This window comes from Achroia grisella, unplaced genomic scaffold (assembly GCF_030625045.1).
Source record: "Achroia grisella isolate CSIRO2021 unplaced genomic scaffold, CSIRO_AGI_Agris_v1 utg903, whole genome shotgun sequence".
NCBI classification, from domain to species: Eukaryota; Metazoa; Arthropoda; class Insecta; order Lepidoptera; family Pyralidae; genus Achroia; species Achroia grisella.
In genome coordinates this window covers 1,452,655-1,477,210 of record NW_026713061.1, presented here as the reverse complement: position 1 = coordinate 1,477,210, position 24,556 = coordinate 1,452,655, and the positions used below count along the sequence as shown (strand labels likewise).

The 24,556-nt window shown below is 30.1% G+C and overlaps 1 protein-coding gene across 2 annotated transcripts in view; it reads right to left on the bottom strand.

Moving 5' to 3' along the window:
* LOC131853626 (neural-cadherin) overlaps positions 1–24,556 on the bottom strand; it is a 338,875-nt gene that overhangs the window by 55,878 nt on the left and 258,441 nt on the right. For both annotated transcript variants that reach the window (XM_059204595.1, XM_059204594.1), the window contains exon 13: positions 15,713–15,856. In XM_059204595.1, coding sequence (XP_059060578.1) covers positions 15,713–15,856 — 144 coding nt within the window. The remainder of the gene's footprint in view (positions 1–15,712; positions 15,857–24,556) is intronic.

Genomic DNA, 24,556 nt, shown 5'->3' with positions numbered 1-24,556 from the left:
ACGTGTAATATACATTCTGTTATTAGTGTAATATGTCACAAAATTGCCCAGTTTCATAACTGATATATATTAGCTTCATACGTTCTCATAATGTGCCTCAAAGTACCACAGCTGGAATTTAACGTCAATATAACGAGGGATATAGTAGTATACAGTTGTGGTATATGTACCTACGTAAACATTTGAGTGGTCATCAAGCTGCAGACGGGCCGACTGGGCCGGTTAATGTTCTGTTTGTTCAGAACTGGAAGAGGTAGCCGGTAGGGAGTAGACTAAGTGGGGGAAGGGTGGTGGAGCAGTGCGGACACTGATCGCCTACGTCATGGCGAATTAGCGGGACAATCACTCAGCGTGACGCTACGGGTCGGCCTGTCGCGTAGTGGGCGCAATTAATGGAGAACTCCAGACGAGTGATCCTTCTCGAACTCCAACTGACCCAAATATGTTCACAATATTGAACCTGTTATGGAAGTTGTAAAATCATCGTAATTATCAGACATTGTCATCTTTTGATATTTTACAAAGTTGTTTCCATTAATCTATTTTATTGTATAATCACGTTAACCTAGATAACTTTGTTCCCGTAATAGAAACAGCAAGTATAGTTCATAACAAAATACATACAAATGACTGACTATTAAGAACATCCTTTTTAGATTATCAGTAAAAAAGTAAAGAAAATGTAAAAATCTGAAATTGTCTGACTGAGTTTATCGGTCCAATTATATTAGTGCACGCACTGTTTGCATTAATGGTTAATGAACAATATGCAGTACGATATTTAATATTTTGAATAAACATGCTCTCAATATTGTGTTTTCACTAAAGACTATATCGTTAGTTATTTATACATGTTAACACGAAGTTTTATATATGTTGTGTAATATTAATATACAAAATATGTCTATTGTATAAGTGAAAATGTTGCAATAAGTTTTTAGACCGAATTACATGTGACACTAACTTAGATACTACACTTTGTGTGTATTGTTTAGTTTCATGAGCACTTGGTTTTCACAAGTTTCGCTTATTACTAAAAACCTAGTTCAACATTATATATTTAAAATTACATATCATATAATTCGGTATTATATGTTATGTAATATTAAATATACGCGATTTTATTCTTGTAATATTTTTATGTGAAAATCTATAGCACATAATATTGAACGATTCTCTTTGGTAGCCTTTTAGGGCAATGGAAAAAAGACAAATGGGCACATTCAATTATTTTATACAGCTTTTAACGCGCGAGCGACGATTTGAACACATAAGTGGACTGGGGCATGGAGCAATTTATCAAGTATTTTGTGGAGTTTCCTTAATTTATTCAGTTGATCGCCGCGGTTTCGGTTTAGATTAAGACGCAGACGTCAGCGTGTACCTAATGGCCGTCTGACTAAAGTTACAGACGAAGACAGCCTCAATTAACAGCAGTTATTAATGTGTCCTCGTAAGCAGAATTAATTAGGACACACCGCACATGTTATAGTGCGGGATTTTGATTTACAACTCTGGTTAGAACGTGCCGTTTAATGCTTAGAATTTATCTTTCATATCATTCCTTTTCTAATTTTACGCAATGTAGTTATCTTTTTATATTTGAGTTCTTCTCTGACCACAAGTTCTTTATATAAGGTTGCCATAAAAATATATTAAAGTAATTGTTATCTAGAGTCGATTTTGAATATACTAGAACAGTGTCGAAATATGGGGAGCTCATAGAAATATAATCACGGTAATTGACTTGTTACATAACGTGTACAATTTCATCTCAACACAATGGTGTATCCACAGGATTGAATAGAAAGAATATATATATATATATATATACATCACTATATAAATACTAGTGAGATATATATGTATATTCAATCCTTCAGACATGTCGCCTAAAAATGTTTACGTTCAATTTTGCTCCAGGCAAGTTTAGACAAATATCATTATAATATGGTTAGGTTCTGGGTCCTCAGAAGCGAAATATTTATTTTACGATTCATTCTCAAACGTTATAATAGTTCATGTACAAAATAGTGGACAGACATAATTGCCATGTACCAAATATTTATTAACAATATAGCTTGTTACCTGCAGATTTATTCTAGTGAATCTGAATATAGAATATTCTGTTTCAATTTGAGCAATAGTAAGCAAGTTACCGAATTTTTAACCACTACGGTACAGTCCCATACTGTATTGTATCATAATCCATGTATTATATATGTATCTATGTCAATAAAGAGACTCATCAAATACCATGATGCATCAACACACCAAAGTAACGTTGTATTTCTCATTCCCTAACAAAGATCGCGTGTGGAATACACACGGCCCTAAACAAATGTAATATATTAATTAGGGAAGGTAAGGTACGTAAGACCTTCATATCGGGAAGTTCTTAGTAATTAATGTAGCCCGTAATAATAGAAGTTATGGCGCGTCGAGGTGGCCATCAATAACTGGCGCAATCTTGGGTTATACATTTATTCATAGTGCAATTCCCAGCTGCGAGATAAAGTATGTATTTTTTATTAGTTCACCAGCTTCTGCCCAAGGGACTCTTGGTTTTCCAGGATAAAAACTTGTTCATTAACATGACATATAAGGATATCAATCTGTTTTTACGCAGAGTGTACAAAACCTAAATAGGTATAACTAAAGTTAGTAGAGAGTTGTTGGTATATAAAATAATGTTTTAAATCAATTTCATTTTATTTTATAGTACAAGATTATTAGTTATATTGCGTAGAAATGAAAGTGAATATTCTTTAGTAGATACAGTCGTGTCAGATAGTATTTACCTGTCAGCTTATAATAATAGCGTGTAATAAGTTAAAAACAAACTTTGTACTAATGACATAAATTTGATAGTTGATTATTATTTATTATATGCCTACTTATAACTTTTATGACTATTTTAGGTAATAATATACTGAGAGCATCGGAGCATATTAGTTTAACACCCGACTCACATAAAAACTAATAAACATTAAAAAATAAATACTCTCTGATGATGAAAAACAACAAAACATGGGACGTCTGCTTGTTTGGCGTACGGTACGTTCGCCTCTTGCAAAGATTATTTAAAATGTTTTCAGTGAAATGTCAAGTGTTGCTATTATCATAACATTAACTGTAAATAATATACATATGTATGTCTAAAGATAGTTTTTTATAATAAAATAAACCAAATACATATAAAATCCTCAGTAAAAGTTAAATCAGCAGTCGTACTGTTAAGTACTGTTGCGGAACGTTGATAATTAAAATAATGTTACTTTTGAGAGATGAATACGTGTACTCATACAAATGTGTATGGACATTAAAATAAAAATTATACTGGCAGAATAAAATTTTGAAATTTTATATTTTTGTGTAATTTTCATGCGAATTTAATTTAATTTTCTGGACTGAACATATATTTTTTTTTTATTCCTTAAGTATTATTGTTATAGTGAACCAATGTATTTACAGTTTTCTTTTATTCATATAATAAATATAACCTCTTAAGCATGACTTTATCATGTATTCTACCGTTATAATATTATTACTTCAAGTTAAACTCATTTCAGTTAAAGTGAATAATATTAAATTGAAAATATTGGAAATAATTACAAAATAGTCATCCGTCATAGCATGTAAGATATAAAAATTAAACTTTTAATATAAGGTTGTTACAGACGAACAAATAGATGACGTATCAACACTTTTTTTTATGGTTCTGAATGTTAAAATTATAAAATGAAATGATAAAAAATATAATATGGATTTTTTCATCATTTCAAAAAAGGCGGGCGAATGAACTTACATGATAGCGTCTCTCTGAGGCATGAAACCCATTTACAAGGAAAAACGTTTCTAATATAAAAAAATATGCCGTAAATTATAAATTTTCACGCATATGGATGGCACGCATTCGTATGTATACCTGTTCTTTGTTTATATCTCATCTCTACGTCCGACGGTCGCAGTGATTTCAGAAAAGTCCTTTATGAATAAGTCATAGTTGATGTAGTATCTATAGCTATTAACAGGAGCCATAGCATAAAAATATGTTTAGTTATCTATGATTTTCGTTACGAGTCCTATTTATTCAGTTGTAAAGTTTTTATCCAGTGCTAGAATATAGTAATGTAAAGAGAGAATCTATTGCAAAACGTACCAATACATTTTAAGCGCTATTAAGTTATTGATTTACAAATTACAGGATTTACATGCCTATTGAAAAGGGCATGTAAATCCTGCTGGAGATCATTGGTTTAAGACTAACGATCAGTGATCAATTGTGCTGTGAAAGTAATCTTCATTCGTTAGCTTAATGACCGTGGTGTTACGATCGCGTAGCCTCTGTTTCGATCTAGGAGCTGCCACTTACGTCCAGACCCCTTGTTAAATGGGCCGCCACATTGTTGCTCCTGGGAGCAGTTATTATCCAATTATTCGATGGGCATCTGTGACTAAGATAATGGACTTCATTCTGTAATAATATTTAAACAATTTCTAATTTAAAGTACTATTTAGTTTAGTTTGAAACGAATAGTTGTAGTTGTGTAATGAAGTAAGGTGAAACATTTATAACCATTCCTTTTTAGCCGAGTGTCGTAAGAAGCAACTCTGGAGCTGCAGTACTAAATATCAGAGCTAGGAAAGAATTCGAAATAAATCCTATAAATATGTCTTAGACAACATAGTAATAATAAGCTGATATCGTTCTCTTACAGAGAGAGAATGAAAGTGAGAAGTTGAGTTTTTATGGAATTGGTTTATGCAAAGCAGCAATGCTGTAAAACTTATTCATTTCAAGCTTTTTAATTATAAAATATCATTTACTCACGAAGATAAATAGATGAAAACGAGTATCACCCAAAGCATTCTAAATTTATATTGTGGTTATTTTTAGCAATCCTGTGTTAATTACTGCGAATAAACATATCGTATTCAGATTATTCAATTGTTACCATTTTATTGTAGTACAACATAGAGTATTAGTTCAGAATATGTATATTATTCGTCGGAAAATAAACTCAAAAGTACCCATTTATAATACATATCTATGTATTATAAATAGGTACCTGTTTATGTTATAAATTACAGGTTCAATGGACGTTGGACAATGCAATGTAAAATTTAAATGCATTGAATGTTAAAAATCTCATTTTAATATAATATAAAGTAAGATATATATATATAAATAATAATCAAATAGGTATGCAAACAATGATGGTCGTGGGAAAGTTAAAATTACGTTGGTCTCAAACAATGCGGTGAATGGCAACCATATTCGGGAAACTAACTTAAAGAGAACAAGTTAGGTACCAGTTTAACAAGTTCACGCAGATAAAGCTTGAATTGTTCACGTGATTAATTACTCTCGGAATTAAATGCAAGATGATTAATACAAAATGACATTTACTTTATTATTTTCTATCTTCATATCACATTACTAACGAGGTAGGCAGAGAGAACATGGGTGTCATTGCTTTCTGACTTTACACACAATTCTAGCTTCATTCACATTCATAACTCGTCTCATATATGCACGACGGTTTCAGACAACACACATTTTCTTAATATTGTATATGCAATATAACTATATTAACTAAAGCGAAAACCGTATATTAAACAAATGTTAATTTATTATATACATTGGCTTAAATCTTTCCATATAACTATATAAAAAAATCACCTATTACCACGCAGACTAAGCAGCTTGACATAAAGATTTAATTCTAATTTTTCTTTTCATACACTGTTATATTATGGTCCTTTAATATAGTTTGCAGTATTTTGGGAATGAAGTGAAGTCTTAACACATTAATTTTTATATTCAGTGTCACCACACACATTATATATTAGGAAGTCAATAAATAATATTATCATGGGAAATAATAGTTTTTATAATAAGTACATTTTCCTTTCTAATGATACGAGTACTATTTATCACTTGAAAAATATTAATTATCATACCATAGACTCCATAGAATATATACTTGGTACCCCTCTTACGATACAGAATGAATATAAAATATTTAGAATGCTACTATACTTATGTGGGTATTCTCGTATAGTTTAAGAGTATTACTTAAATATAATGTGTGTATTTTCAGTGAAGTAATATTTATCATATTTTCTACTGAATATTTAAAGTATATCTCTAGAAATAGAAAGTCCTCTTAAAACTGTGGTGATCCGGATATTCCTATAGTCGTATACTAGAAGTTTAAAACCAAAGCACTGATTACTTCTACATATTAATTGTAGTCTTGAGTACCATAAACAATCCCACTACACTCGTTAAAAATATTTATAGTCCCATGAGCGAACTATGGAAATGAAGTGAAGGTTATATTTTACGCGAAAACATAAACAAAAAGTAGGATTACAATAGTGTAGCAGTGAAAGATAAAATTCTAATTTGTCAGTGCAGCAGTGCGGTCGTGGGTATATTTCAATTCTTCCGCTTAATTTTCTTACGGAAAAATGGAGGCTGTTTAAAAGTAGATTGGATCCGGCTATCTCGTCGTGTCGCAAGGACAGCTGTCGCAGACGGCTAGATATGCATAACTAGGTATAAGAAAATACTATGCAGCACGCAGTGCTCATGACAGCCCTGCAGTGGATATAAGTTAATTGATTAAATTAATTCTTGTTTGATGAGAAAAATGTTTTGCTTTTCTCTGACTATTCTGACTATTGCAAATTCATCTTTAGTCATATGTATTCTATATATTATGTATATATGGTATGTATTTACATGTATTAGTGCTATAGAAGACTAGACTATTTCATTGAATTTAGTTACATTATTATAGTGCGGTTATATACCTTCATTTTATATGTACAAAATTAATGTAGATGCATTTGAATTTAATAGAGAACACAAATACAGGTTATTTTTCTGAAATAATTGAATTATATTTATGCTTATTTGATAGTGTGAAACAAAACAAAAAAATTTTATTCTATTATCATTAATATTTTTTAAAACAAGTAGAACAGTCTACATTAACTAAATTGATAAAGTTTACAGTTACAGAGAAGAAAGGGAAGCTTGTGCCAAAACAATATACAACGGTTTAACTGTTTCCGTTGATACAAATGAAAGGTAAACTATGAAGAGTAGAACTAAAATTATCTTTTGTAATTGTTTGTAAGTGTTCGGTTTGGATTTTATTAAATTAAAATACGAAAGATAACTTATTACTAGTACAAAGAAATACAAACTAGACTAACTATTTAAATACATTTTTTAGCAAATCACTTATAATTGAAACTGTAACATATTTTTTAGCTTCAGTTTTTTTTATCTATTAATATTAAAATAAAAAGAAAAGACAAGGGTTAGTACTGATAATAAGATGCCAACCAAATTAATAATCATTATCTAATTTATATCCATAGCCGTACTCGGTGGATTACTTCAGTAATATTGAAGTCTTCATCTATTTTACAATTCTTCAATAGGACTTGATATCACGGACACCATAAAATTATCTATCTCTATATATTTTATGCCTCAGAAATTAAATAAAAAAATAATATATGCTCTGGAATAATTGTTTTCTAGAAAAAAGCGGAAGCGAAAATGCTGAGTAAGTAGATCATGAGATATGATTTTACTACCATATTTAATGGAATACGCACCCTCGCACTGTGCGTACATACCTATCCATATATACCTAATTAGGTTTTTGTCAAAGTATAACATGAGCGTGTACGCTAATAACTTCTATTAATGCCTATTACCTAATATAGATTAAAGACTCATGGACTTCCTGAGTACAGTATTTTTAAAGCTTAAAGAAGAAATCATATAAAATTCAATAAAAATAAATACGCACTCAGTTCGACGTGGTAGGTAACAATAACAAGTACTTACGGTGTAATTATGCTTTTCATATGAGCAGAGTACATTTGTTACTTTATTACAAAGTCGAACCGAATTTATAACTTCTGAATAACAAAATTTTGCTTGATTTCTCTTCAATTAAACCAGAAGTAACTAAATGTGTTTGCGAGTTCTACGTTGAAATTAATGGAATACACAACGTACGTATTATCAACATCTCGCTAACAATTTGATATTAAGAAAACACAGCACAATATTTTATTAGGTGAATTCTTAAGAAATTCAACATTAATAACAGTAGTGAAATTAACCTATAAAATAATTTTACCTGTGGTCCGAAAAATCTCTTGATCAATTTCATTACGAAGTGGGTGTACGGTGAAAACAAACGACAGGACATCAACGACCCTAAAAGATTTACGATGTAGTAAGAGAAAATTTTATTATACTTTCAATTTCGTTGCCTTGTAGAAGAAAACGAGAAATGTTTTCTACGGGGCAAAATAAAATAGTTCGCAGCGCCAGCGTCGACAGGAGGATTTCAGTTCAAGATGCCTTTACATTCTTCTTTCCTACCAGATAGGCAAAGCAAAAGCGTAATTTAAAGTACGTACCTATTACTTGCCTTAACTTAATTATATTACCAACTCTGCCAGAATTTGCGACTGTAATATCATTATGAAAAGGTAACGGAAAGGCTGAGTTAATAAGGTCATGCTTGAAGGGTGAAGTGTAAGCGGTGTCGAGTTAACTCTCCAAAATAATGTATCGCAGCAACTGTGAAATGCCATCGATCAAACGTTAAGCGATAAGATATCTACTCGTAACCGTACACACTCTCAATATGAGTATGTATATCAAAAATTCTCGTAATATGCGTCTAAGGCGTTTCCGCGAGAGTTTGAAAACAATCTCTCAAGTTTCGCGCAAAATTTACTTTGAACTATAGGAAGCCAATGAAGATATTTGAGCATAAGGTATCAATAGACTATACATATTGATAATGTGGTGGTTAATACGCCATGTAGTCGTACGGGTGTATTATGTTCCAAATACATATATGCATATGTATTTGGATCATAGGCTCTTAAAATTCATATACATGAATATAATACTAAAAGAAATATGGTATTATTAAACATTAAATACCACAGAAAGATTTGTCACAAATATAATTGAAGTCCATTACTATTATCGGTTTATAATTATTTTATTTTATTATTTCTCATAATAAATATGAAGATATTATTTAATGAATAGAAAAAGCGGCGAAGTAAAACCATCCGTGGTATTTTCTATATAAACATCGTGTTGTTTTAGAAAATAATCACAATACCAACAATCACTCAACTTAAAAGAAAATGGACAAAGCTCCGACGACAAAGAAACTGAAGAAAAAATAAAATGCTTTGTCAACAGCTTTTAGTGAATATTTTTATTGAACGCCATTGGGTCAAATACCTTCTTATGTAAATTGTATTCAAAATTGCAGTGGACTTTTTATAAATAACAATGAATTTAATTCATTACAGAAATATCTTAAACCTTTCACTTATATGAAATTATTAACGCAGTTGTAGTAGTTATATAGTTTTTTATGTAATATGCAATATGAAAATAATTAAAAAAAACAATCATTTCTTTATATATTTGTGTTAACATTGACAAAATATATATAAATATTTTATATATATAGAAATATATAATTTATTTTTGAATAAATCAATGTTATTAGTTTTTTTAATCAAAACTGTGCCTATTTTCTCGTAAATAATTTTTTTATTTTATTATATGTACTTCGAGTGTTTAGAGATTTGTATACAACCTTATATATTCTAGACCTAGTTAAAAATATGCTAAATGTTGTTATAATAAAAAAATTAATTCACAATACTTTAATTATACTTGTATTCTGAAACAAAATACAAAGACTCGTTCTCTGTAATTCAACTCTTTTATTTTCCGAACTAAGAAGAAAACAATGGGGCAACAAATATTTACTTAATAATAGTATTTGTTCCGCTACAAATCGGATATTATGAAACTATGAAAACGGGAAAATATTTATTTTTATCGTTTGATTGAAAAGATTGTAAAAATAATATATTATATATGTACTTTTATTAATATTCCATACATATGTATCATAACTTTGATACAAACATAATTTGTACAACTTTCTTACATTTAAAACTTATGCTTGGTAAATTGAGTTAAATTCAACAACTCAAGTTGAAAGCTCGCTTATATGTAACATTGTTACATAAAGTTATGCCTGTAAGAGATGGGAGCTTAAAATGGCACCAGTATTCGGTAATTAAATAAATTCGTTGCCGTATGTACAATACTTGTTCATTTAAAAAAAAATTAACTTAACAAAAATATTGTGATATATAAAACAGTCAACCAAACAATTACCTAGTTGTCGAGTAAGTCGATATATCACCACGCACGCAATACAACCGGCGGAATAGCTTTTTATATATTCTGTTTTTAGGAACTACCGTGAGTAGGTAGAACTGTGATTATTTTTTTCTATACTGTACCTATCGCATGCTATTTTACGTATTTCTACTATTAGCCAATAATACGCATCTATCCTACGCTGAGTTTCATTATTTGGAAGTGCCATTTCTGACACGAGCATTATCTATTTAAGAGTGACAATGGGGCGCATGTTGTGATGATAGACTCTACGATATGAGTCTATGTCGTTGTATCCACAAGTTGCGATGAACATTTTCCATCAAATAGGCCGTCAGCTTGTTCCCGAATATGTACCAGAGGAACCAAATTAATGTATAAACAGTGTAATACGTAATTTCATGCGTATATAAAATATTTTTCCATATAGATATTATGCCGCTGTAATTTTACTACCTTATCTCACTGTCTTACGCTTCAACCGAAACCCATCTGATAATGCAAGTTGTTTGGCGGTTGAAATAGGTCATATAGAGGTACCTACGCAGAGAAGTTCGTACACGTCTACTATGGCGAAATAATGCTGTATGTATGAGAGCATTCCTGCATTCGTAGTTTACCTATACTTTTAATAGGATTACTGTAGCAAACAAGCGGACCCATCTTATGGCAGATCATCTATAGACATGAAATACAAAAGTTAGGGAATAGAAGGACCATATATACAAAGGACTTTGTAGAAATTTTCCCTATAGTATATACTCGTAAACACACCGGAACTCTGGCCATACAAGCAGTGTTCAATCCATCCGTATGTCCGCAAGGGAGCGTACTCGTATGTCAATATCCTGTGCGAGCCCGTGGGAATGAAACAAAAATTATACATATTCTGTTCTCACATAATTTTAAGGATATTTTTATAACACTGCATACGCGTTTTGCGCTTGGCGTAATATGCACAGTCAATATATTGAACCATACTGTATTCAACAAATATATTACCTTAAGACCCTGAAAAACATGTCATGTAATTAGTTTTTTGATGAGTATGCACTGAGAAAACCTTACTACTCTTAATTGATTCTATAATTTAATAATTATATCCCACATAAAAATTAATATGTACGTTAGTTTGCCAATTTTGCTACTAAAAGGATACTATGAAGTAAATTACACTATAAAGGATAAGATGAAAATTTGTATATACAGGAGATCCGCAATGTTTGAAGTTAAAAACTTACTAATTTATGATTTTGGGTTATGTTTTATTCCCACGGTAACTGGAGATAAAAGGTTTTCAGTTTTATTTAAATAGCGATCATTCGTTATGATTTCTGGTAACTATAAAATAAATTATACAGATGTTTCATTACAGCTGGTTCTTACAGTTCACGAATATTATATTATTATATAAATAGATAGGTTTGTATGGAAACTAGCTACTCGTCCTAGCTTTGCATACATTTTGAGTTTAATCATTTAAATAATATACTTATACAAATCTTTCCTATTTATAAAATTAGAGTAAAATAATATAATACATTTGCGTAATCAAAAAATTCAATAATGAAAAATGTATAATTAAAAATATAATTTCCAATAAGCTTTTCCTTATTAAGTCAACAGTTTACGTAATAATTATGATTCCAATACATTTTATTTTACACCTATTAGTATATTAACATCAAAGTGATCGAATATACTGACTTTAAAGCAGCTATAAACTAACCTAGTCATATATATCGAAATAGGAATGGAATATCTCTATATATTCAAAACGTCTTTCCTTCTGAATTAATCATGCGGAACTTTAGCCGATACCACCAATCCTTTCCTCGGTACATCCCTCAATATTCCCAAGTAGTTCCGAGGCGAAGTTGTTGATGTAAAATGTTGTTCTGACGTTTGCATAGATTACTGTTTAATCTGTTAGGCTTGTTATAGACTGTACCTATCTATCCATTATGGAATGTTTTGTTAGAGACTATTCAAAAGCGAGTGATCCATTAGCGACCTTTGCAAGTGTTATTGGCTTGTAGCTGAAACTTAACATATAGCTATATAGAAACAGAATTAGAACTGTCAATAAGGTCCTTGCTACTATAGAATTTAAAATACTATAGGTATAAAAGATGAGACAGAAACTGGGATAAAGGAATGTATGACAGTGAAGTTAGGGTACAGAGTCATGACACTTTAGTCCCTATTAATTGCAATGTACCAGAGGTTTCACGAGCATCACTTCTCGACGAGGTATCTGTAGAGCTGTACATACATATATTGCCTATGTAGGCGACAGCTGTCACTTTCAATTTTGTGCCGTGTCAGATCTTTTATTATTCTAATTAAATAAAAAATTATGAACATTCAGGCTACATGCTTAATCACAAGCAATCGTAAGCTGTTACAAATAGGTGTGTATTAATTATTTCTAGTTCTATCTAAATTTTTTAGATATAATTTATATATATTATATTATTTTCATAGATATATATTTTTTGGCATAAGAATAAAATTTGGTAAAAATGTTTGTATTGTTGTTCGACTATAAATTTAGTTTAAAATGATATTATGTAATGAAAATGATAATGTTTCGACAATGATTTTGAACATAACGACATTACGTATAATCCTGGTGTAACCAAGTCTATAATTTATCTTCTAAAATAAATAGATCAAGTTCTCGAATATTAAGTATTTACACAATATTCCTTTTATAATTTTCCTATAAATTTGAATGGTGGTTATGTAAGCGGAAAGAGAATTAAGTCGAAGATAAATACTGTATAAAACGGACCAATTTAACCAGCCGTAAAACAGTTTATATACAAATGTTACGAATTTAATCAGCTTTGCCACTTTCGACCAGCCTACAAATTTTGTATGTGCACCACATAACTCATAGCTTTAAAACAATATTTTATATTGGTAGACAACATATAATTCAAATATTCTATATTTAAATAGACTTGAATACAATCATATTTAAAATGTTTCTATCGATTTTACCTTAATACTTAACGGTAACGATATATATTAATTGCTATATTTTTTACTAATTAGATAGTTTATTAAGCATGAAAGGTATTAATATAACTAGAAAAAACATGAAAATTAATACCAATAATAAAATTAGTTATATGAAAAACAGCCAAAAAAGTTACGTGAACTGATTGGCTAGAAATGATTAATTTAGTAGGTAGCAAGTAAGCTATATAACCTACATATTCGTAGTTTACATAGACATAAAATTGTTTTAACCAATTTATATATGTAGGTGTTAACGTTATCAGAATGAAAAAGAAAAACCAGCACAACAAAAAAGCGATTTTTTCTTTATGATCTTCGTGCTGTAATTTTAATTTCATATTAATTTTCACATTACATTCGAACTTGACTACAATTCTAGGAAACTGATTCTTTGCTTTTATTGCTAGAATAGACCTGATTTCTAATTAATTAGAAAATACTGTTTATATAAAGAAACAATATATGGGTATTTATCATTTAATCAATATTTTAAGCTAGTACAGAAAAATGAAAGAGAATATTTGATGCTTTGAATTTACATCAGAAACTTACTAATTTTCTTGATAACAGCAAGTACCACACCGACCCGACCCTAAAATTAATCTCTACTGTGGCCTAATTATATAAAGAGTGGTACAGGTCAAAACAGTGTGGCTTCTAAAACAGTATTCAAAAAGGATATATTCCAAAGGCCGAAAAGCAATGAACCCGGTTGGAGATTATGTAAATTATATATCCACATACATTCTACAATATATGAAATTGTGTAAACGTTAGTTGTTTGAATTTTTGTATCGGGTAATCATATTGGGGTTAACGCACGCACTGTATTTAGTATTTCACGTAGCAAAAGCCGTTGATTTCGGCGATAAGAAATATATTGAACTAGGGAAAATTGGAAGTATATTTTAAAACCAATAAATATTATTTATTATTATTTATACGACTTGAAGCATTTTGAGTTATAATTCAAGTTTTGGGAATTTTATCGCAGTTTGTGGTTAGTTCGAGTTTCTTAAAAGTCGTCGTTGTCTTCTTAAATCTATATATATACATGAAATAAATAACTTTAGACAATACAATTGTTTTTTTACTCTCTGATAAGCTTATTATATAAATGAAAATATACACTGATGAAGTTATGAATATAACTATAAGCGTAGTTTATGTTGGTCAAAATGGCATTCATTCTGTTATTAGCAGCCTTGATCTTTACCAACTACTTTATTAATATTCAGTAATATTGGTGGCTACAATAGAACCAACAATGTATATATGTCAGACATTTAACATATACAATCACGCATATCATAAGAGTTGATTAGAAGAAAAAAGTAACATCACATCAGTACAAAAAACACAATCGTGAAATAAACCTCTATCTATGTACATATATCATAAAAAACAAACACGTGGCCAGTGTGGTAATTGTGTTTATTTTCATTCCGTGGAGAAAGAGACCAGTACCCTGCTTAGCTCTTTTTCAAGAAGCAATACAAAAAAGTGAAGATGCCAAAGAAATGTACTTGGATACCTTTATTAGAGAAGTTAATTTTACTTAAACTTGAATTACAATATTTAAAATAGAGAATATTCTATTATTTATATACATATTTACAGATTTCTTAACTTTTGATCTTTCGAAATGAAATTCTCTATATGAGACAATATAAAAAAATCTCTCAAGGATGTATAAAAGTAATTCTAGCAGGCAAATGCAACTAGACATTAATGTTGTATCTCTTAGATTATAAACGGTAGAAAGCTACAGTTATCTCGCAATCTGTGTCGTGATTTGTGCTGGACTCCACAGAAAACTGCCCTAATTTATTTTTATACTCGTTCCTACACACGATTGTGTTCGTTCTGCTTAATACAATTACTATGCTGCGTACAGAGGCACTTATATTCTTTTAGAATTTGATAAGTTAATTATAGTTTTATTTATTTAATGCATATTAAAAGTATCTAGGTAGAATAACGATCTCGGTTGTCTAGTAGTTTACTGTGTTTACACTGCCTTACTTCCTATAGTTGCAGGGTGATTTTTACACGTTACAAACATTTGTATCCATGGCCATGAATGTTTTTTTGGTCTGTATATTTTTCATGTACATTATATAAGTATTTCAATCACCCATAGTGTAAGTACTGCTTAGTTTGAGATTACTTGGCTCTATGTGTTTTATTACTGTTATATAGTTACAAATCAAAATACTTAAGTTAACAAGAGAAATCATTATATGGATTTCATTTCTGTTTTTAAAATCAAATAATCAAAGACAAAAACATTTATTCATATGCTATTTAATTGTAATAATGTTATTCAACTCTACCTTTTCGCATATTCGTCAACGTCTGACGTATAATACATTGTTGGCTGAACTGTATTACGATCTATGTACTTACATTCATCGTGGTCTTTGGCGGTGACAGTGAGGACTGTGTGTTGAATGTCCTCATTTTCGTCGACTTCAGCCTCGTACAACTCCTTGTCGAAGTACGGCGGGTTGTCATTCTTGTCAGCTATGCCGATACGTATGAACTTAGTCACTGAAACAATACAAAAACAAATTCAAATTGCTTGATCTACAATGTAAAAAGGCCAAATATCATACTTATTCTTCTACTATTCTTGTATGAAATATGAATATCAATATATTTAAATACGACATTATAAAAAATGTTAAATACACATATGTTGCTATATACAATGCTATATACATAACCTATAATAAAGTATGGATTTATAAACAAAAGTGTAGCATAATTATAAATGAATGTAAAATAAAGTATTCATAATAGTAGACAATTAAAAATAAATGTCTAAACAACTTTACCATTGTCGGTTAATATTTTAATTAAGAATGACTTTCACTAATATTAATAATTAATTACTATGCGTTATCACACAATTGCCCAAATGAGAGGTCAAACGCAGAAATAGACTCCAACACAATACAATTATATCATCAATATCATAGTAATCATCATATCAATGTATAGTAACACAACATCGTCTTAATATACCGCAAATCTATCGTCGAATTTATTTCTGATGTTAATTAATAATATTTACATATTTACTTTAATTTATTTAAATAATAATAACAATTACTCCGTCAAGTACAATCCTTGTATTACATACCTATTTAGTTAATAAATAAATAAAATAATTCTCCATCCACTTAAACATAATTAACATTAGCTATTATTTAAATCATTACAAATATCATATTTATTAGTACTATAAGAAAATGAATAAAGATATTATGAAAATATTATCATAGAAGTAAAAGTTAGAGAAACAAATTACCTACCAATTTTATATAATATATACAGTAATAACTGTACTTCTCGGCACATAACATTTACTCCATAAATGATTAAATACGAATATAATGAAAACAGGTATAACTTCGAATTGTTTTCTTATTCCAAAGTTTAATACAAGTAGAGTGTTATTTTTAGAAACTTTCATATTATTTTGCAACGTGTGTATGATATTGTAACCAACTCTTAATTTAGTTACGATTTCACCCTACTCTTCAGAATGTAATACTCCCAGTATTACATTCTGAAATTATAAGAATAATAAGAAGCTATGTTTTTTTTTTATTTATTCAAGTATCTACAATTTTCGGCATTAAGTTTGGTTTGTTGAATAAGGAATGATTCATTTTGCGGACAGCATCAGTAAAGTTATATAAAAAATCGTAAAGATCACCAAAGACCCATTTAAGTATTTTTATTATATAATCGTAGTCAGAAAGCAGTATAAGTAGAGGAAAACTGGCATTAATATTAGGTATTATCGATTTCATATAAAAATATAAAATCTATTTCTATTTCAATATTCACAAGCTACAGCACCTAGTTAGGCACTTAGAAGTTTGAGTGATAATTAATGTATAAACCCATTGTTTAAAAATCTTTACTTACTAACCTGTGTCTCTTGTGACCCAGAAATAGTGTTCGAATATATTTTTGTCTAAGTTTATGCCTGTGGTTTTATTTATAATACCTATTTTCTCTAACGGTTGTAAGCATTGGACGAAAATGAAAAAGAAAAACTTAAACAGCCAGGGGAAAGGGGAATGTTGGTAATGTGGACTGATGATCTTATTGCTAGTAATGTGCCATGTCAGGTTGACCTCCACGCGGTTCCTCCTGGAAATCATAGTAGGAAATTCTTAGTGAATTTGTCATGATGGGCTAACTGAACTGACCTAATGCTCGTCTTATCATCCTTCCCTAGTGCCCCGTCAGCGTAAACCGTTAGCGCAGGCGGGTGCACCATTCCATAATAATCTATAAAAAAAAACCTGAACAGACTTTAATAGTACAGAAAATAAACTGTAAACTTAAGAATAAAGCAGTGATGATATCAATATCTGATCTGATGATACAAATATTTGGGAATATGCTAGAAATATAGCAGCTGGGGGTTCAAAGGCATCAGCTAGATTTCAATGTGGTCTAGGTAAAAAAGGTTTGCTCGAGAGAGTGGAAAACATTTCAATAACTCAATTTACTTCGCAAAAATGATGTAAAAAATCTTTACTTTTTAGCTTAAAAAACAAAATTAGTTTACCAGACACTTTGAAGACAACAAGATACCAGAAGCTCTGCCTCATTCCTTTTTATGCCTGCTATAGCTAAAGTAACTGCTATTGTGCATTTTGCGCTTGCAATATTTGTGCGTAAATGTATCTCTTTTATGACTGCGGCGAAAATTTATTAAGAAACTCTTGCCATTTTTGTTGAAGCATCATATATTATGTTGTACATTGTATTACATCTAAACTAACTAGGTGAAAATAAATGTTTCTCATTATGTTGTGTTATTATATGATGATGTAAGATTTTCAGTTTACTGTACGTAATATTTAATCTACAATACCCTAGAAATAAATATAAAATAGATTTTTTTTCTCTTAATAAGTACAAGATCTCATTATAATTTTATATGAGTTCATCTTATTCATTTATATTTAGATACACTAAATTGAAATAATTAAATTAATAAACTTAATAATAACCTAAATAACTGCCTAATACAAAAATAGTTCGATTAAAATTTACCATAAATCTGTTGTAAAATACTCTAAACTAAAAATATTAAAAACAGAAAGTGCGTATACGTGTTTAAGATGTATGATTAGGGACTAATTATTGATATATGTACTAATTATATTATTGATGTATGTTATATCTTCGTAACTGTTATTTCTTTCTCTACTGACCAAACAAGTGTTCAGAACTATATAAATTAGATAACAGTTTCTGTAGTGCAATAAATATATTTACCGAGTGTGGTAGAGTCACATTGATCAGTAATAAATATATGATTTTCCTCGTGTTTAATATGTTTTCCTGTTATGATGTTCTCGCTTTATTCGAAGATATTGAGAAAGAGACGGAACCTTTCTTTAAAGTACAAATTTTTAATTTATATATTATGTACGAGTAGTTAATCATAAACAGATATGAGTAAAGAAAATTGTTAGAGAAAAACAACATTTATTCTGTTTGTGGGTAATTGAGTTGAGCAATATTTATGATAGACTTCCAGTTGTGTTTTCTTTTTCTGTTAAATTAATAGAAATCCTATTTCAACTCGCTTTATAGTATACCATATGAATGGTTAGGAGAAACGTAAATATAATTGTGTATATAAGAAAATCAGTAGGTACAGCTATGCATTTAATATACCTGGGTTTCGTGAAAACACAACGAAAGTTCCCATAGCAAAATCCTAATTGGACGATGTCAGATGAGCTCTAATCTGCGCTCCCCTAGAAAAGATGTATTGAAAAAAGAAATCTAAACGGAAATTGCTTTCGTTTGAGACGCGCTCTAACAATGATAAATTAGAACCCACGGGCCGGAATGTCCGGCTGGTTTATTCGAAAACATGCAGACACTTATAATTTTGCTAAGCTATTCTGAACCTTTAGCTTAGGGTGTAACGTTGAATGTATTGTTTTCTAGAGAATAACTATAGATACTCACTGTCCTATTCGCGGTATCTGAACTACGACGGAGTTCACTTATTTCAGCTTGTGTAACGAGTTGGTGACATAAATCGGGGAAAACGTGAAACTAATACGAAATTACTAGCAAAGTTATCTACTTTAACTTCAAAATATTGGTGAATTACGTGACTTATACCGACAATTTAGTAATGAAACTTTTCTATAATATTTATATATACATGTGTGGGGGTAATATGAAAAATCAATATTGATTATTAAATTTAAATTAAGTTATCTTATAATCAAACAACACAAAGAGTATTATGTTATATCAAAAAAAAAAATACAACAAAATAATTTTTCTTACATAGATATCTTAAATAAAATGGAAAGCATACTTTACATTTAGCACGTTACTTTTCAAAGGATATAAAAGCAAGCCAATTTTAAAGTAAATTAACCCTTAATAGTAAAGCATTGAATTACATTCACCCTGGAGGAAATAATTTTTAATCACGCTCTTGACTTTTTGTTTTCCCCATAAACTTCGAAAGTTGGTCTGAATGCGTACATAAAAACTAATCAGTGACGTTAAGAGCGGCCTAACGATGCTGTGGCCAACTTTTTGACAAACAGGCGAGGGACCGTCTCAAGAAGTTTGCACGGATAATTTCCTTAAAGAATTGTGTCAATGCATAAAAAAAATATTCTATATGTATCCTGGTATTATTAAACACCGCCTTGTCGATTATTATAAAGTTGAAAGAATATAATATAATTGACACTGTTGGAAATGTAGCTACAATAGATTAAAGACAGACAATAACGAAATTAAAACAAACTTTCCACTTTGCACTTTCTTCATTCGATTGGAAATCTTTTCTCAGAATTTGTAATATTTTTGGTTAATTACTTAAATAAAGTTACTAGAAATCAGAAATAATTATAATTCCTGTAAATGAATATTACAACTACAGAGTTAATTGGACTAATGATTATGACTTAATAATTTTATTTACCAAGAAAATGAATAAAACTTTGCAAAAGGAATAGTAGTGACTTATAAAATTTATTTTTATAATTTAATTATTTTCAAGTTTTACAAATAAACAATATGCGATATTTCTTAGAATGTAACCTTCAAACTATGTTTGATTACGTATTCTGAATATATGTTACATCGACCCTTCGTCACCTGTAAGCTATAGAAAATATAATTTAAATAAGATTGTTCAGTAACGTACAAAGGTACTAACTTTTCGCCGAACAGAATTGTCAAGGATTGTTTTAATACAACATAGAATCGAAATCAAACTAATAGATTACTAGATGTGATTGGTAACCGTTGTCTATAGACATGCACATTGCACCAATATACTGTCATATGAAACTCTTCATGCGCTGCTTACTTAACAATTCCTGTGTTGCTAATGTGCCACGTAATCTCATTTAATCTCATCCGTAAATCTGAGAAACAGCATCCAAGTAGGCTCTCTCTGGATTTTCAGAAGTTAAAAAATATTTAAATATTATGTACCGAGAAAACACATAATAGGCATACTGGTACATCTTCCATATCTTCTATTAAATAGTAGAACGTTATCAGAGTGCAAAATGTTCGACGATCGAATCTCTAAGACACATTCACATACCCGGTGTGCTGATAATGAAATTCTTTGTCAAGAGGTGCAGAGTGCTGAGACGTGCCTTACTAGAACTTGACGACAGTGTCGCTAGCATTTCAAAGGAAATTCATATTTCACCATACTACTTGATTTGTTTAATTTTTAATACTAAATAATGGTAAGGTTTTTGACAGATAAATTAATTGCAATAGAACAAAAATATACTATTGAGAAATAAACTAAATACTATGGCTAATCGATATAAAACTGAAAACAGAAAATGAGACAGGATTTATATATCTATCTACTTCTTGACAAAATTAAAATAAAGATTGAAATCAATTCATTTTTAACATAAAAGGAATTGTAATTAAACCTCAGAGTGACTTCTTAAAACGAATAGAAAATATATATGGATATATCTCACTGGATGGCCAAATACCTTTTGAGTACATTTTCATTAGCTACTACAAGAATATTTGAAAATAACAAATCTAATTGATTTTTTATTTTCAAATATTCGATTCGAAAAATTTTACCTTAATGTGAAACCTTTGTTAGTTTAATATCCAAATCAAATAAAAAAAAAGAAGTAAACGATGTGATAAACATTCTCATATCATTTAGAATTCTGTTTCTTATATTCGTTTTAAATACTATCCTATTGACAATATCATGTGGGAAGCAAATTAAACTACAATTTGATATTACACAGTTTACTTAGAAGAATTTTTTAAAGGCATTCCTTTAGAAAAAAATCACGACTTATGTTACCTTGTTTTAGCTCTAGCGGTCTCGAGGGAAATTTGTTTTTGTATTTTTATTTAATCGCACGAAAATGGTAAATTGAAAGAGAGTTATTATCGTGTTAAGATCAACTTCGGTAAAATGCCATCACAGTAGGGTTGCTCAAAAGTTTTCGCTGATAAATAATATTTAACTAATTTAAATTGTATTTCGATGATAAATTTATATACAGTTAACATGGAATAGTTTTGAACAGAGCAACACCAAAATATAGACGAAACAATAGAGGCACAAAATCTATTAGTAAATAATAAATTTATAATATAGAATAATTCTATACACCGAAGTTGTATGAATTTGGTTAGCCAAGGAGCTTAAAGAATTTTCAACTAATAGGCAAGATTAATATTTTAGTGACGACGTATAGGCAAACGAGGTACACCTCGTTCTATACATAGAATACCTCTACTTAGACAAAGCGACCTTATGTACTTCGTAAAAATCCGAAGCTGAAGGCCGTGTTTTGCAAACCATGCACTTCAAGAAAAGTTGGTACAAGAAATGACTAATATTTTTATTGTTATAACAACAAAAATATGTTTTCAGTGCCATATATATGTGAAATAGTGTAATAAAACACAAATAGCTCTATCTATTCTTCCGATAAACCGTCCAAGCCGGAACTTCGCTTCGTAAATTCACGCCTTGCAACCGAATTCGTAAAAATCCTACACCCTTGCGCTGATCGTCTTATCAGATCTCCCCAGACTACTTCAGAAGATAAATGGCGATTGTTCTTCCTCAGCGAACGCGATTGAAAACCTAACGTTTGATATATTTTAAAATATATTTTATGCCGAGCCGAAACAAACGTTAGGTATTCCTTTTGTATTTTCAAATACGAAATGTCTGTCATTGTATCAATATGCGAGAATGTAAGCTTATGATGGTTTCTTAAAATGTGGCGCTAAAGATAAGAGAAAATAGCGTATCCAATGTTTCGAATATACAACGATGAGGAATTGACGTAACAGAAACAAATAAAAAGCTGACTTACGCAGATAAAAAAGGATACAAGCAAGACTGACGTATCTAGAATGATCGGTTGAGTAATCGGTTATTGTTGTGTTATATTACTATTAGAATTAAAGAAACGTAAACAATAAATAATAATACAATTATTAGTCTTAGTTTTTATCTCTACAGGTAAATAATGTGTCTCATATAGTTTGTAAACAAAAGGCGCGGCCATACTGTTTAACAACAAAGGACAACACAAATAAGTTCAACTTTTATTTCAAATTCAATTATTGGTAGAAATGACGTACTAGTTTTTGCAAGGCTTTTGAACATTCAACGTTTCAGTTTTTGGGTTAAACGGTGTGTATCGTAATGGTTGTCGGAACAATAAAATACGAGCACTATAGATTTGCGCTTTTGTACACGATGTGGCAGTATGACGTAAATTAAAAAGAACCATGATAAATGCAACTGTGATTACTGTGAAGAAATATAGAACATATACATTTTTCTTTTTATGTGTGCTACTAGTAAATATAAATTTCAAAATATTATTAAGTTCTTTAACGGCTAATCACGAAATCTACGAAGATAAAATAGGGTAATATTAGGATGTACTCGTAAATATCAAATATGCAAAGGTTGTGAATATTCACTGTAACTAGAAATGTTCTGCATGTGCCAAAGCCCTGAGAAATAGCTAATAATGTATAGCATTATCATTGTCCTAATCATTAGACTTGGTACTGCATACATAAAATTGAATTATATATAGTTTAATATCTATGATCTACATCTGTAATGGTAATAATATAATAGTGGGTAATAAATATTGATAGGATTGTGATATCTTGATTTGTTGAATCATTTAAGAAGTATATTCCTGGCTATTAAGAACATTACTACACTGTTATAGAGGATACTACAATATATTGAATAGTAAATTATTATCATGTAGAAAATAGTGGATGACAGAATAATAACGGAAATATCAACTAACTTATTTTGTAAGACATACCGAGAGACAGCGATTTTTTTGGGAAAAGTATTAATAACACTAAGTTCGAGGACGTTCTACAGAATACCAGTCAATGTGATTGATAAGAAAATATTGGTGGAACATGATATATGATATAAATGATTTCGATGTGACTTCTAATCTAATGGAAGTCGTGAATAGAATTAAAAACTCATTAATAATTATAAAATCTGTCAATGCTGATGTTGCACCAATTGCTTGGTGCTAGTACCAATTTGGGCACTGCTCTTGGATGTTGTATCGGGGTATGTTATTCGGCGCTTTACAACTTCCCAAATAGGTCAGCAAAGTTTTAATGGCCGAGTGTAAAATTCCTTAATTGGATTGATTGACGAGTATCGTTTAACTACCCGTTAATTTATAAGAGTGTTTATTATTTAAACGACCGCATAGAAAAAAATCTTGATGACAACTCAAAGCTATTACACGCTACGCTTTAAATTGATTTAATGGTGTAATCATTTCTCATTGTATCATAATTTAATTTAGTGGTTTTCAAATCCAGGATCATATAAAGAAATAAATAATGCTGGGACATAAGGAAAGCAATAGCGGAATATCACAAATCGTTTGTTGATTTCCCACTGGATTTGTACGTCTGTATGACTTCGGTCATTTCCAATACGCCACAGGACCACTTCAAGAGTCCCAACAGAAACGTAACGGGGTCGGTCATCTAGATAACCCGGCACAAAGGTAAACCGAACAAGACAAATTTACGAGGGTTTCTATCCTACGTATAACAACGAAGTACGATAAAAGTTAAACACTTTAGAATCCAATATTTGATTCACGACTTTAACAAATATGTATATCAAATAAAGAATCTTCAGATCCTTTCACA